The sequence below is a fragment of the Mustela erminea genome, chromosome 1, assembly GCF_009829155.1.
Source record: "Mustela erminea isolate mMusErm1 chromosome 1, mMusErm1.Pri, whole genome shotgun sequence".
Taxonomy (NCBI): Eukaryota; Metazoa; Chordata; class Mammalia; order Carnivora; family Mustelidae; genus Mustela; species Mustela erminea.
The window spans coordinates 116,872,327-116,884,344 of record NC_045614.1 but is presented as its reverse complement, the minus strand read 5'-3'; the positions used below and the strand labels follow the sequence as shown (position 1 = coordinate 116,884,344).

At 34.2% G+C, this 12,018-nt stretch overlaps 1 protein-coding gene across 5 annotated transcripts in view; it reads left to right on the top strand.

The window, feature by feature from the left end:
- The window catches only part of FXR1 (FMR1 autosomal homolog 1), a 59,346-nt gene that overhangs the window by 37,694 nt on the left and 9,634 nt on the right, over positions 1-12,018 (top strand). For 3 of the 5 annotated variants that reach the window (XM_032339896.1, XM_032339906.1, XM_032339933.1), the window contains exons 10-12: positions 1,940-2,049; positions 6,810-6,896; positions 8,287-8,494. In XM_032339896.1, the coding sequence (XP_032195787.1) occupies positions 1,940-2,049; positions 6,810-6,896; positions 8,287-8,494 (405 nt within the window). The remainder of the gene's footprint in view (positions 1-1,939; positions 2,050-6,809; positions 6,897-8,286; positions 8,495-12,018) is intronic. The other 2 variants (XM_032339914.1, XM_032339924.1) reach the window with 1 other exon arrangement.

The window sequence follows — 12,018 nt, the reverse complement described above, 5'->3', positions numbered from 1 at the left end:
GGGACTCTTCAGAAAATAGATATTAGCAGCAACTAGTATATGTTGGTGAAAAACTCAAAGGTAGCCTAACAATTTCTTGGTTGTTGTATATAATAATACTACATTTCCCTCCAAAATGTTTTATGGGTGAAGCACTCTTTTGAAAAATAGTACATTTTTAGTCCAAGTGAAAAAGAAAAAGTGGACTGAGGAGTAAAAGGGAATGAGGACTACTTGGTGGGTAAGTTCAAGAGAATTCTCTTACACATTCAGGTTCTACGAGTTTTAGACCCTGACCATTCCCACCCCTCCTAAGTCAGATAAAAAATATTATGTGAACATTAATTTAAAAATGAATTGAAACTTTTCACCTCCTGGAAGCCTTCCTTAATCACTTCTTTACTCTGTCCCTTCAGCATTTATGCTCAGTGCTCAATTTATACTACAGGTGTGCTTCAGTTTGTCAATATGCTTTGGAATTTAATGGAAATGATCAGTTAAAATATTGACGGTCTCTGGTGGGACTAAATAAAACTTGCAGGTAGGTCCCTGCCACAGACCCCAGAAGGGTGATGGATGTGCACTCACCACTGGTATAGTTCATAGAAGGAAGGGGCAAAGATTCTGGGGGAGGGATTATGATACATCAGTCTGATTACTGTTTTTTCCGAAAAGACATTTGCTTATTTTTAGCAGGGTCAAGGATGGAGTTGCTGCTTGAGCTTCACTGTGTTAACAATGAAGGTTGCTTTTATATACTGCTGCTAGGGCTGCTCAGAGAAGACCTACATCATGTGAATTCCCTGTCCTACTCTATTTTTTCTTTGTACCTCTTCAATTGCTGCTGCTTTTAAACTTAGTGTTATTAATGGGGAAGGAGTTTTGAGAATAGGGATAGAAAAATCCTGTAATGGTGTCTTTGCTGTATTGACCCATTTGCTCTTACTATTGTTGTTCCCTTATTCTTTAATGGAAACTATGTTCTCAAGAATGTGATAGGAGTAACTTACATTTTAACCTCTTTCAACCAAAATTAATTTACTCTGGAAATAGACTGCTGATTTAGTTAAGAATAAGGGACTTGGACTTAATAACCTTTATAAGGGATACATCTATTTCATACAGGGAAGGTTACCTGAATATTTACTCCTGTTACCTGGTAACACTGTCTAGTACTGCTTTGCTGTTTTTACAAGTTTGCTACCTTTGTAAGAATTAAGTTCCTAAGGGGAAGAGAATTTTCTACCCTCCTTTTAGTTTCTCTTTTAGTTAGAAGATACTTAATAACTGCTGTTTGACACACTTAAATGTTAAGTGTGGAGAAGGTAAATAATTTGGATTTTATGTCACTGTATCACATTTCATATTTAGGAAGACCGCATACCATATATATACTACATGTATTTGTATAGCTGTGAAGTACTTAAAAACTGTGAAGAATGTTAAATGCAGACATTTTATTTTGTTGAGGAGTATTCATTTTAAAAGTGTCTTTAAGTTATAGATGTGTTGTGGATGAGTAGCAACTTGAATATGAAAGCAAGATTGAATTTGTTAACTTAAAAATACATAAACAAATTGGTATGATTAATGCCAAAGTAAGTGTTTCGTTTGTCTTTAAATAATGTCCAAGTTTTGGAATGGGTTGCATTGATATTTTAAAAATACAGAAATGATGTAGAGCACATTAAAAAAAAATGTTTTAGACTTGGAAAATGACTTAAGTGTGAGCAGCATTGTCAGTCCTCATTAATAATAGCCTTAGGCATTCTGAAGAGAAGGAAGATTCAGATCAAGGATAAAATTCCTCTTAGTTTTCAGGGTGAATATATTGAGAGTAAAAAGATGGAGCTTTGTTTTGTTTTTTAAATTTGATAGCAAGTCAAATTATTGGGGCTGGTATTGGAAGGATTACCAGTACTGGTTTTAACTTATTGTTATGTTTTTTCTCTTATTAAAGGAAAAGTAATTGGAAAAAATGGCAAAGTTATTCAGGAAATAGTGGACAAATCTGGTGTGGTTCGGGTGAGAATTGAAGGAGACAATGAAAATAAACTACCTAGAGAAGATGTAAGTATTAGGTCTAATTTAATTTGTCTTGCTTGCTTTTTTTTTTTGTAAACTATTCTATTCCTGGCTGACCTAATAATGTTATTTTATATTTTGGGGAGTTATATCTAGTCTCTGATGCAGTGTTGTTTTTTTTTTCTTTTTTAAAAAATTTTGTTCCTTATAATACTGCTTTCCATGCTCAAGAAAACAAGTCTTCTTTCATTTGTGAGCTGTGAGATCTTGGTTGGTTTCTCAGTACTTCAGTAAAAAGCTAGTTTTTGATAAAGTGGTTTCAGTTTGAGAATTTTAAGTTTTGTACTTAACAAAACAGTTTGTTATAAAGGAATTCTTAGTAAATAACCATGTACTTAAACCTTTTTTAGAATCTGAAAACACCAATCATGTCTTAATTGAAATCTGTAACCTTTTATGTTGCTATTAATTGTGACAGCAGCTTTCTGAAATTTCCTTTCCTGTCTCTTTTCACATGTTCCAATGCTGTTCTTTACTCCTCAAACATAACTTTAAGGATATCTTAACTTCGGTATCTCCAGTAGCTTAAACTTTGTATGCCTGTGAATGAATATAAGGCAAGGATTTTCTCCCAAATGGTCTCTCAGGAAGTAGCTTCAGTTTTGCACAATGGATTATTGCTTGGAGAGCTCGTTAGCCTGTTGGAAAGAATGCATCTTCCCTAGGAGAATGAAAACTGTTCAGAAATCTAGCCCAGATAAACTTATCAAGCATTGGATGTTGTAAAGATGCCTATTAAGGAGCCACTTCCTTTATTCCTTTTAATTGGAATGTAGAGAAAAAAAAAAAAACACAAATGAAGAGAAACACATGACTTAGTATTACAGAAGTGAGTACTTGTAGCTGAGATTGGTTTCATCCTACACTGCTTCCAAAATTGCCATAAATCGCAAGTAACCTTTACTCTTAAAGCAACCCTCCCTCCTCTTGCCTTTGAGAGGAGTATTAAAATTGAGGTACCGGGATGCCTGGGTGGCTCAGTGGGTTAAGCCGCAGCCTTCAGCTCAGGTTATGATCCCAGGGTCCTGGGATTGAGTTCCGCATCAGGCTCTCTGCTCAGCAGAGAGCATCTCCCCCCCCCCCGCACCCCACGCCTGCCTCTCTGTCTACTTGTGATTTCTCTCTGTCAAATAAATAAATAAAATCTTTAAAAAAAAATTGAGGTGTCATTAAAATTCAGACTTTCCCCCTCTAATACCCCCTAATTTTAATGTATAAAAGAATGGTGATCCATTTGGCATACAACCACTCCATAAAATTGGCTTGGATATCAAATGTTTATTGGTCAGGGCCTTATATGAGTCAACTAAAAATTTCTTAGTTTAATACGAGTAACTGCTCTTTTCTTAGATTGATGTATCCCTAGTTGCTTTCCAGTATTTAACACTTGTTGCAAAGCTAATTCTTTGAAGTCTTTTTTCATAAATAGGAACTTTCGTGTACTTCACTATTTTTAGTTTTGGTTATTGTTACCCACATTTCTGTGCCAGGGTTAAGAAACTTAAATGCTGGGCGCCTGGGTGGCTCAGTGGGTTAAGCCGCTGCCTTCGGCTCGGGTCATGATCTCAGGGTCCTGGGATCGAGTCCCACATCGGGCTCTCTGCTCAGCAGGGAGCCTGCTTCCCTCTCTCTCTCTGCCTGCCTCTCTGTCTACTTGTGATCTCTCTCTGTCAAATAACTAAATAAAATCTTTAAAAAAAAAAAAAAAAGAAACTTAAATGCTTATAGAAACCAAGCAGATTATTAAATGATGAAGCAGGTTGGACTATACAAGCAAGATACAGGGATAAGAAGATACATGGTCTCTTTCTATAAAAGAAGCAGATGCTGCTTAGCTTTAATCTGGTTGCTGTATCTTTCGATATTAAGAGAAGCTGGAAACTTAAAATAATATACAAAATTTAAAAATTTTCACAACATTGCATATTAAAACAAATTTGAAGGTTGTTATTCACTTATTTGGGGCCACCATTTCATAATTTAAGCTGTTAAAATCCCCCGACAGACTGTTGATAGCTTGTTTATTACACTGAAGTTTTTGGTGACCACCTTTAGCCTGAGATGACCTTGCCCACCTAGGTATTATAACAGTTATTGTCTATATTATTACGTATTTAATGATTTTCTCTCAACCTTAAATTTTTTGTTATCTTAGCAAACCACATTATGAATTCTGAGACCAAGAAATAAAGTCTGAATTCCCATACTTTCTTTTTCTCTGGCCCAATGACTTGTATGTACAGTTGCTCAATATTTTCAATCTGTTTTTAAGATTGGATTTGAGTTTTTCATTAAAAGAAATATGCTTATGTAAAAGTTAGGGTATAGTATATGTGTATCTATGTAAATGTAAATTTGTATTTCGTATTTGTATTTAAATTTGAATTGATACAAATGTAAATGTGTATCTATGTCCTGTATATGTATCTCTCCTGTCTCCATTGTGTCTGATAGAATTTAGACTGTTGTTGGTTGTCTTTTCATGTCTTTATTTTGCTGCTAAAAATAGGGCTGCAGCAAATACCCCTTCACTGGAGAGTAAATTCCTGGAAGTGGGTTTTTTAAAAGATCAAAGGGTAAAAGGCATTTAAATTTTTAGACCTTAGTTTTCCCACACATTCTTTCCACCAGTGTCAGAAATGGGTCTATTTTCCACATACTTGCCAATAGAGAGTTTTAATTAGTACCATTCCAGAAGGTGTATATGTTATCTCTCTGTGTGCTTAAGACATTTGAATTTTTTTGTTAAGCAGCTTCTCTTGCATATTTTTTGTCTTTATTACTAAGTTGTTAGAAGTTTTGCATTTTAAGGAAGCTAGTCTTTTTTTATTTGTAACAAATACTACTTCTTTGATTATTTCCCCCAGTATAAATGTTTTAAAAATTTTTTTGTTTGGTTTGTTGGTTGTTTTTAGATTTTTGCTGTATGACTTAAGATTTTCTGCATTTTGTCCTGCTTGGCAAGATAGTTCTTACATATAGATCATTCAGAGATCCATTTATATTTCATTCTCCAGGTTTTTTAAAAGTGTGTCAATTATTAACTCCCGATGGGAATTTTTTGGGGGGGGTGTAAGATATTAGAAACCAGGGATCCTGCTTTATTTTTCTGAAGTGCTAGTTGGTAATGTCAGTGCAATCTATTAAATATAAGTAATCAGTTATTAGTATCTTTTTAAAAATCTAGAAATTTCACTGAAATAACTTTTAGACACAAATTTGTATATTCAGTATTAATCACTCTTTAAATTTTTTTATTATGGCTCAATAGTAACCATTAAAATATTTTGTAAACTGTGTCTTTAAGGTTATGTTCTTACCTGTGCTTTTCTCTGGAGGTAACTGTTGGTGATAGCATCTCAAATTTGGGGTCAAGGTGCATTGTATTTCTCTTATTCCTTGCAGATAATCTGTCTGGAATGATTTTCCTACTTGGTAAAATTCTATTTGTTTTAACATTTACTTTAATATTCTTAGGAGTTCCCCTTAAGTTTCCACATTTGGGGTGGCATAATCCAAATTCTATTTAATATTCCTGTGTTTTTCATTGATATCACTAATGCTATGCATAATTCAGTAATGTTTAGTATCTTCCCTGAGATTGTGATTGCCTTTAGAATAGAGGCTTTGTTTTATTTATCCTTTTTCATTAGTGTAGATTCAGGCAAAGAACAAGTAGTTGTTACTTGGAATTAGGTAACTGCATATGAAATTGGCTGACTCATTTGCTAACTGACTTTGGGCAGATTGCTTTCTCAACTGTAAAACTGGGAGTATTTTTTTAAATTGGAGTATTTCTTAAAGTTTTTGATGACTATTAAATTAGATACAGGTATAGAATAATAATACACTCCTATTAATATGGTATCTGCTTAAAACATTTTAGATCTTTTTATTTTTTTAAACCCCTCCTTCATTTTTTATTCAGTTTGCATTCTTTCTTATCTGCCTATGACTTACTGAGGACAGGGTCAAGACTTCTTCCTGAGCTTAACTTAGAGTTTTTTTTTTTTCATGCCCTCTTAAGCCAGTCTGTTAAAATAGCTGTTAGGAACTCACCTGTAGAATTAAGAAAACGAGAAACACTGGAACTAGGGGAGTTTATTTAGGCTTTACTCATTTTTCCTTAGCCATTAGGAAGCTAGAAGTGTATTTTTTGTAAATTGAGCGAAGTTAATCCTTTGATTGGCTTTAATATTGGTGACTAAATATTGGCCCATATCAGTAATTCCTTTATTTTACACTGTGTAAATGTTTGTTTGTGGCACTTCTGTTAATGGTCAGGAAGCACTACTTCCAGCCCATAATAATTGACAGTTTTGTTATGTGAGCACATATTAAGGATAACCTATCTAACGTGCTTTACCTTTTTAAAACCATCACTACCAGGTGATCTGTCTGGTCTATAAATTAATACCAGTTTAAGGAAAATTTCTTTAAAAGGTGGTTTATATATGGAGAAGGACTGAATTAGAAATTAGAAAATCTGATGTTAACTGGTATTTTAAAAATAATTTAAATTTTCAGCATACTTAAGTTGTAGGGCAAATGCAATATGTTACTGAAAACCTATTTTAAATTCTATTGATTTTTTTCCCTTAGTTTATTTTTACATCTTGAATTTTAGTATTTAATTATAAATCCCTTGTATTAGAAAAGTTTTCCAAATTATTTATTCATATGTGAAATTTAGGCTAGAACTTCGTTAAAGTATGAAATACTGAGGATGTTGTGTTTTCTTACAGGGTATGGTTCCATTTGTATTTGTTGGCACTAAAGAAAGCATCGGAAATGTGCAAGTTCTTTTAGAGTATCATATTGCTTATTTGAAGGTTTGTATACTGTTCACATATCACTGTTGCTTTATATGTTAAACTTTAAATTACATCATTTTTTTGTATTTTGTAATAAATTTTGTATTAAATTTCAGATCATCAAATATTTTTTTAATTCAGCTTCAGATTTACCCTGTTCTCTTATATGAGAATTTAGGAGTAAAAGGTCTGTTGCCATAATAAAATTACTGGTCTTATGCACATTGTTTCTCTTTTTCTCTGAACTTTTACATTCTTTCCTTACTGTTTAAGAAACGGTCTCACTTGTGTTCCTGTAGTTTGACTGTCATCACCTTACGTATATATGTGTGTTATACTGAAACCCATTTTGTTTTTAGCTTGATGTTTTAAATGCAAATAGGTCAGGGAGTAAGATGGGCTTTCTTCATAACTGGTATTTGATCAGAGGTGGTACCCCATAGCCATCATTTGATAATTCGTAACCATTGTTTTTAAGATAATCTGTTTGAGTTGCTAAAGAGCAAAGATTATAATAAAAAAAAAAGGCCCATAAATTATTAAAAGTTGGAATTGTCATTTTCTGCTTTTATTACTAGGTTTCTTTTCTGATACCCTCAGCACCTCTGTCTCTAGTAGGTTTTCCTTTTAGTCACTCTGTCATTGCTGCTATGTTAATATTTTAAAAGCACACATGATGATGTCATTCTTTTAAAACTCATGTTTATAATCTCCATTCAGTTTGGCATTTTAAAGCCCATGCTTTATCTTCCAGTACTCTACTACTTCTTAGCCAGGAGCTTTGGTCTCATCACCTTACCTTCATATTCTGTGTGACCTCGGTTTCTGAATGACCAAGTCTCCTAATTCATCTAGGCCACAACTCAGGTGTCTCCGTTTTGATTGAAAAGTAGGTTAATAGTCCCTCTCATACATGGCACCTGTATTTCACTTATCAGAGTTTTAATTTCTTGAGGGCTGAGTCTGGTAATATCATGTAATTATTTGCTAATTAATAAAACATTCGTCTGTTCATTCATTGTGCCAGAACTAAAACTCGAACTGTGAATATTGCTCTAGCATAAAAAACATTTATTCTTCTCTGTAAGCACCAAAAGATAGTTTCTTTTAAGTTTGTCTGTTAAACATAACCCTTGAAGGTGGAGAGTCGTTTTTCTCTATATTGTATGCTTTGTAGCACTTAGCATATTCGGTGCTTACTAAGGTATTCAGTAAATATTCAGTGAATTGAGTCAGCAGATCACCTTGTGAATTGTATTTATTAGGTACACAGTTGTATTTTACCAAATAATTGACCCAGATCACAGCTTCTTTCATTGGTAGGGGGTGTAGTTTTAACTGTAGGTTTTAAGAAGGTGAAAATGGTATGACAAAGAATATTTACCCTTTTTTGTTTTGCTTATTACAGGAAGTAGAACAGCTAAGAATGGAACGCCTACAGATTGATGAACAGCTACGACAGATTGGTATGGGTTTCAGACCTTCTTCCACCAGAGGGCCTGAAAAAGAAAAAGGATATGCCACTGATGAAAGTACCGTCTCTTCTGTACAAGGTTCTAGGTCTTATAGTGGAAGAGGCAGAGGTCGTCGGGGCCCTAATTACACCTCCGGTTATGGTAAAAAAAAGTTCTTTTTTTGTTAGTTGTTTTAGTTTAGACACTTCAAAACTTTTTGCTCAGTGTTACTTAGTTTGTTGTTCTGTCTTGGCTTTGGGGGCAGGAGATAGTTTTGAGATAAATCTATGGTAGTGAAGGCATAGTTTATGTTAATGATAGTAAAAGGTATATGATGTTACAAGCCACTTTGTAATGAGATCAAACATTGACATTTTGTTAAGTTGGCAATTTGTGATCATTTTTATTCTAAGTATTTAGAGTAAATCTAGATGGCATTTCTGTATACATATTTGTATACAAAAATGTATACATATCAAAACCTAGTAATTGTGATGATGCTGCTAGGAATCATCTTTTGCCTACTCTCTAGGAAAGTAATAGTGAAAAATAATGCTAATCAGTGTGCCAATGTTGTTATTAGTACATCTGTACTAGCTTTATAAAATACACTTTATTGGCTCACTTAGCAGTTTTGAATATAAATATCTCACATCTGGAATTATTTTATGAAATAACACTTCATTAAAATGGCTTTTTAAAAAGCCAGAACCAAATTAGCATTTTATAAATGAATATTTTTTTAAAATGTATTTCAGTATGAGGATGGGGCCCTAGCCTTTGTAGGAAGGGGCCAGTGGATGGTGGTGGTCAACAATTCTCTAATCCTGAATTTTCACTTATTCTTCTTCAGCTTTGGAGTTGTTCCATTTTTCTGCATTTGGAGTTGGATCTTAGCAGTGACCTGATTTTTGTCTTCCTTTGTTACCTTCCCTTTCTCTTTCCTTCTCTTTTCTCCGTTCCTCTGTGCTCATAACTGCTTTAGAAAAAAATAATTCATAAGTGTTTTCCAAAATAGAAGGCATTTAGGGAAAAATGGATAAACAAAGCTTACAGTGTGCAGATTGCACACCCAGATTTCATGTTTTAAGGATCATCTAGTGATTCCAGAACTATATTAAATTTGCCTTTCATTGTTGTGTAGCTGAAGGGTTAATTATACCTTCCCTTTCATATATTTCCATGTTCTCATTTCTTGATAGTTTTTATTATTTAAAGTTAACTATTGAAACTTGAAAGCAACATTCTAGTAAAGTAAGTGCTTATTAGCATTTGAAGGGCAGAAAATTGTGAAGTACTACCATATTTCCTGAAAATACGTTTACTATAAAAGACAATTAACCAGTAATTTCTTTTAAGGATTTTATTTATTTACTTGTCAGACACAAGTGAGAGAGGGAATACAAGCAGGGGGAGTGGGAAAGGGAGAAGCAGGCTTCCCGCTGAGCAGGGTGTCTGACGCAGGGCTCGATCCCAGAACCCTGGGATCATCATGACCTGAGCCCAAGACAGATGCTTAATGACTGAACCACCCAGGCGCCCTGACAATTAATTGGTAATTAAAGAGAAATTATAGTGAATGATTCTGGAAGTACAAATTACTAGTACAGATAATCATACTTGGCTTTTTCGATGATAGGATGATGAATTCATTGAAGACTTCTATAAGCCTCTGTGGGAAATCAGCTTACTGATGAGGCCAGTCTTTTTGCAAAATGCCTTTGTTGACAGTAGATAAAATTTTTATGAGTTAGTAAGTTGTAATGAATGGTAGAGGAATAACCTCTGGATTGAAGAAGGTTATGCAAGTTGTTCAGTAGATGGCACTCTTACCTCTGAAACTTTGCAGACTGGTCATAGTGTTACATTTCTTGAAATAGCTATTGAATTTAAGTGAGCTTGAGAGAAAAACCATTTGAACTTGGTTATAGATCATCTCTTACCTACTTAATATCAGGATATTTAGGTGATAATATGTAAATTGTGTAAGAAACATTTGTTCAGGGGTGCCCGGGTGGCTCAGGTGGGTTAAAGCCTCTGCCTTTGGCTCAGGTCTTGATCCCAGGGTCCTGGGATCCAGCCCGGGGTTGGGCTTTCTGCTCAGCAGGGAGCCTGCTTCCTCCTCTCTCTGCCTGCCTCTCTGCCTGCCTCTCTGCCTACTTGTGATGTTTGTCTGTCAAATAAATAAAATCTTAAAATAAAAAAAAAAGAAACATTTGTTCATAGTGTCTCTGAAGTTGGTATTTTCCTTAGAGTGGGTGATGTTTTAAAGCTAATGGGCAACATTTTAAGACACAAAATAAGTCTTAAAATAAATGGATGACATGTTGAAGTTGATAAAATATAGTACTTAACTATTAAGTTTAATGTATGTGAACGTTGAAAAAGGATGTGAAGTGTCTTTAGGAGTGATTTTAGAAGTTTCAGAGAGGGGAAAATCTGATTTACAATTCTGTTAAAAACAGCTTTTATTTGTTAGAGTCATTAAAAATTGGATTAGTTTCGTGAATCATTTTAGAGCTCTATTTTAAAAAAATTTTGGGTTCATGAACTTAATATTTTATAAAATTAAGAGATGGTTGTAGTGATTTCATCAGTGTTTTGATGCTTTAACAAATCTCAAACTTAAAAGCTTAACATAAATTTTTTTATCTTAGACGTCAAACATAAGTCTCAGTGGGCTAAATTTTTGGTTTTTAAAGATTTTATTTATTTGAGAGAGAGAGAGTGGGAGAGGGTCAGAGGGGGAACCAGACTCTTTGCTGAGCAGGGAGCAGGATGTGGAATTTGATCCTGTGACTATGGGATCATCATCGGAGAGAAGGCAGTCACTTAACCAGTTGAGAGCCACCCAGGCACCCTCAGTCATCTAAAATGGTCAGCAGGGCTGTGTGTCTTTCTTTGAGGTTCTAGGATAGAATTTGATCCTGTAACAGCTTCTAGAGACCACCTTCATTCCTTTTGCATGTGACGCCCTCCCTCTTGTCTTATAAAGCCAGCGTCTGCAGAGTTCTGCTCTCTCTTTGGTTCTCTGCATCTGAGATTCATATGGTTAGTTTGGCCTCACCTGAATAATCCATAATTCCCCTACTTCAGTATCCTTAACCTTATCACATATGCCATGTCGTTTTGCCATTCCAGAAACATTTAAGCTTTTTAAAATACGGCTAAAGCAAGAACATTAGCCAGTTCATTAGCCCTTTTTGTTTTTGACTTTAGTATCTGTCTTATCTGTCAAAGTCTATATATGTTTTAGACCACCCCCCTAAGTATTTAGAATAATAGATTAAGGTTAAAGTTTAGCAAAAATTTCCTTGCTTGTGATAATGAGTTAAATATTATGCTCTATTTCTGGAGAAAATAAAATAGGGACATTTGTAAAAATCTTTAAAATGAAATACTTATCTTCACATTTTGGTAATGTTATCATTTACTTGTCAGTAAATTGAGAAATTTCTTACGCATTCCAAAAGGTGTTTTCATGACTCTTGAAATGATAAATTGCCATTATTCTAACAAATCATGACGTCATTTAGTAAATTTTTTGTCATTTGGAGAGAGAAATGTTTGGGAGATTCATTTTCTTTTGTGAGATCCTCAGCCCCAGACACTTGGGAATACTAGAAACTTGCTATATTTTTTCCCTAAAATATAGTTCTAGTGTATTAATCATTTTTATATAGTTG